At 27.9% G+C, this 3,842-nt stretch overlaps 1 protein-coding gene across 5 annotated transcripts in view; it reads right to left on the bottom strand.

Moving 5' to 3' along the window:
* Positions 1-658: 658 nt before the first annotated feature.
* LOC106458106 (phosphatidylcholine:ceramide cholinephosphotransferase 2-like) overlaps positions 659-3,842 on the bottom strand; it is a 17,435-nt gene continuing 14,251 nt past the window's right edge. For 4 of the 5 annotated variants that reach the window (XM_013917563.2, XM_022384243.1, XM_022384241.1 and 1 more), the window contains 2 exons: positions 3,005-3,166; positions 659-2,274 (listed from right to left, as the gene is read on the bottom strand). In XM_013917563.2, coding sequence (XP_013773017.1) covers positions 3,017-3,166 — 150 coding nt within the window. In that variant the 3' untranslated portion in view covers positions 659-2,274; positions 3,005-3,016. The remainder of the gene's footprint in view (positions 2,275-3,004; positions 3,167-3,842) is intronic. The other variant, XM_022384245.1, reaches the window with a different exon arrangement.

Below are 3,842 nucleotides of genomic sequence, written 5' to 3'. Positions count from 1 at the left end.
ACTGTACTGTTTATAAAAACAAGCTAGTGCCTTAAGTATATATTCAAACAGTGCCCACTACTCCATATGCCACTAGTTCATAAACAATTCTTTTAATCTCCTGATATTTTTAATGTTTCTTTCAAATCACAAAATAGTCTTTTTCCATTGGAATCATTAAGAAAGGATATAAAATAAACTAGCCAAGTAATATATTAATGATAGTGATTTTATAAAAAGAAGCAAGAATGAAGTTAAGGAAAATGGAAGCTATTTTGTTGAGTTTTTCAACTCTTGAAATAAATAAAAAAAAAAAAAAAGAATGCTAGGGTCTTGATCTATTTAGAATAGTTTTTTCCTCTTGGATTATAAAAAGTATCTATAACAAATCTTTATTACTTTTCTCACCAGAAATGTGAAAAAACTTATAGAAAGAACTGGCTAATTAATTAGTATCATCAATGCTTGCCTGTTTCCTTAACCTTTGTAATATAAACAATAACAATTCCCTTTTTTTCCTTGTAATAAAAAAAAATTTATAAGCAAAGAACTTCACATTAAGGAACAGTTTAGATTATCGCTAAAAAAAACATTTAGACAAACATATAACTATTTGAAAAATAGAACTTATCTTCAAAATCTTTTATTTCATATAAAATGTTTTATTATATATTCTAAGATAACAGCATAGCACATACTGTATTAACAATACTTAAAACCTTCAAAACATATATACACATACATTTATTTCAATATAAGGTATAATTATGAGATGTTATTCACTAAAGACTAAGAAAGAAATTTCAATAATGACATTGTTTGTTAGCAGTTCTTAGAAAGGAATTTTCAGCAATGTGTATGATGTTATGCTGAATACTTTTATGAAATATGACTTTGCATTAAAATATCACAAATTCTGTTTTGATGGTGTGCTTTTTGTAGACTTAAAAGCTCAATAAATTTTAATGGAAAACAGTTACAAAACAAAAATGTATACAAGTAATTATCTGTTGAGTCGTACCCATCTTAATAATACACCTTATACTTAAACATATAAAAAACACATTCACAAAAAGTACAATTTTCATGTTTGAAATAACTAATAACATTATATATTTTTCCTTAGAGTTATAAATTCTCTTCTGTCCTTACATTCAAAACTTCAATATATATATATATATATATATATTTTCAATTCCTTGATATTGCAATAGCTAACTGTAAAGTGCAATGGATAATTAAGCCAACCAGAATGCATTCTATCTTTTATTATTGGCCAAAAAACAGTAGAACAAATTTTAAGATACAAGTGTTTTGCCTAGTTTTTATGAGCATCTCTTACTGAAGGAACTAAAAAACCAAGCTTAACATGATTCTATTATTCTACAAAGAACAACTTATTACAGTCATGATACATTTAAAACTGGGTAGAAATAACTAAATGATTACTATTACAGCAACAAGGCCTTCATAGAAACGTTTATAAGGTCCAACATTCACTGGGCATTAGTAGAAAATGTACTTTTTGTAGTCAATGAGTGGTTCACACTTGTATCTACATATATATATATATATATATATATATAGTAAAGGCTTAACTATTTCAATAAACCACATGGTGCTTACAAGGACTGACTAATGATGCTCATTGGCTGGACTATAGTAGTACTTACAAAGGCCATCACTTTCAGTATTCTTATAGTGTCAGTGCAAATATATACAATTACCCATCATAAACATCAATTTCACTATTACTTTGCAGTAACTTACACAATTGTTAGATTACAGTTTTACATATATTTTTTTAATAATACCTTTTTTAATTCAAATAAACCTCATGAACATATACACATATAATAGAACAAATATACTAAAAACCCAAAACCATAGATATTTCTTTGTATGCACATATTTACGACATCACATTTTTCCATTTTTCGGAGTCACAAAAATATCTTATGGACTAATAACTGTTTCATCAAAAGCTGATTAAACTGAGTAATCAATACTCTGAAAATTACAAAATGTGAAAACATTAAAATATTTTGCACAGAGAGACAAATTTATTTCTATATGTTTAAAATACTCACAAAACTATTGAATTATTCAAAATTTTCACTTTCTAAGTATCCTATACAGATTGCCACAAACACTATTTTAAAACAACAGGTACTATACTTTGTTGATAATGCTTTAAATTCAGTCCTGCAGGTTTTAATTCAAATTAAAACATTTTAATATTTCACCTATATTTCTTGATCCCTAAGAAATATCTTCACCAACATTCAGTCTATTCTGAAAAAAAAAGGAACATTTATCATAAATTTCTTAGATAACATCTGCTTAGTAGTTAAAAACAACTTGAATACAGAAAAGCATGGTAAAAGTACTAAAAACATAATCAAAGAAGTTGTAAAAGTATTCAAGGAACACTGCACTGCACAGAGGATAACATTGGAAATATCGCCAGTATTCTAGAAAAATTTTATGCTATAGTTAGACAGGTGCATACTTTATATGTTTATTGTAATTTGTAAGCATGTGAAGGTACAATCCTTTTCTGATCTGATATTTAGTGATAAATTTATTGAATAGTGTGGTCCAATCTTCAATTAAGTTAATTATTTCATACATAAATATCATAATCATCAACAAAATGGACCTATGTCTTTCATAACTACGTTACCAGCGGTGACATGTATAGACAAATAGGCCTATGAGTTTAAAGAATTACATTTAGGCTAAATACATTATGTGGCAGTGCTAATTAATCAGATTTTAGTAAAGCTGAAAACAGAGGGGTATAAAAAATTGTCTGATAATTTCAGGCAACAGATCATTTGTTCCCTTTATAATATATTAGTCAATAGTTGTAAACTGACAAAGATTAAGTTTCTATAGCATAGGTCCTGACTATATATCCATGTAGTGATATAAAGGTTATTACAATTTTCCTTGGTTTTATGTGAAAAAAAAAATCAAAAGAAACAAATCTCTAAGAACTCAGTCGGACCAGTATACTTACCCTGATTTAATGCTAAGAAACATATGGAGATCTGAAACATCTCCTTGGCCAAGGTAATGGCCACTCGTACTGGCTAGGTATCACACCATTAACATTACGCTCAAAGTACAGGAATAATGGAAACCACCAGAGTTTAGATAAAAAGTTTGTATGTTCTTCACCCTGTTTGGCCACAAAAAATATTACAATATTACTTGCAATAAATATTCCTGATTTACAATTCAACATAATTCAAGTTCAAAAGTTTTAAAACCTCCAATGACACAAAGGTAAATTGCCTCAGTGAAAACCTAACTGGAAGAAACAAAAAATGATTACAAGATGTTTAAATTTTCAGATTGAATTTAATAAACATTACATCAGTTACAGTCATGTTATGAAAGTGGCGAGATAGATACATGTACAGGCATCTGTCTTCAATTCTCTATACTTAAAAGTTGTTAAAAACCCTTAGAGCAGATAAAGTTACAAGAAAAACAAACTTGAAAAACACAATTGAGGTCCAGAAGATAAATGTGATTGATTTCATTAATGAACATAACAGAAACATTGAGGAAATGATCATCGTAGTTTCATCTTAAGTTTAACTAGCAGTGACTGGATTGTTTTTAGGCCTAGTGCTTTCAGGTCTTAGGGATCATAAGGTTACTTATCCTGTTTTTATTTTTCAAAAAAAAAACTTCTATTAGTCAAGCCAATATACTCATGATCATAGCTAAAAGCTATTTTTATAACAAGTCACAAAAAAAATTCTTTTAACTATACATGATAAATACACAGCGTGGTCACAAGTAAATAGACACCACCTTTTCAGAAAAAATGAAAGTTTTCAATCATA

Source organism: Limulus polyphemus, unplaced genomic scaffold, assembly GCF_000517525.1.
Source record: "Limulus polyphemus unplaced genomic scaffold, Limulus_polyphemus-2.1.2 Scaffold417, whole genome shotgun sequence".
NCBI classification, from domain to species: Eukaryota; Metazoa; Arthropoda; class Merostomata; order Xiphosura; family Limulidae; genus Limulus; species Limulus polyphemus.
The sequence above is the reverse complement of the archived record's forward strand: the minus strand, read 5'-3'. Positions and strand labels throughout refer to the sequence as shown.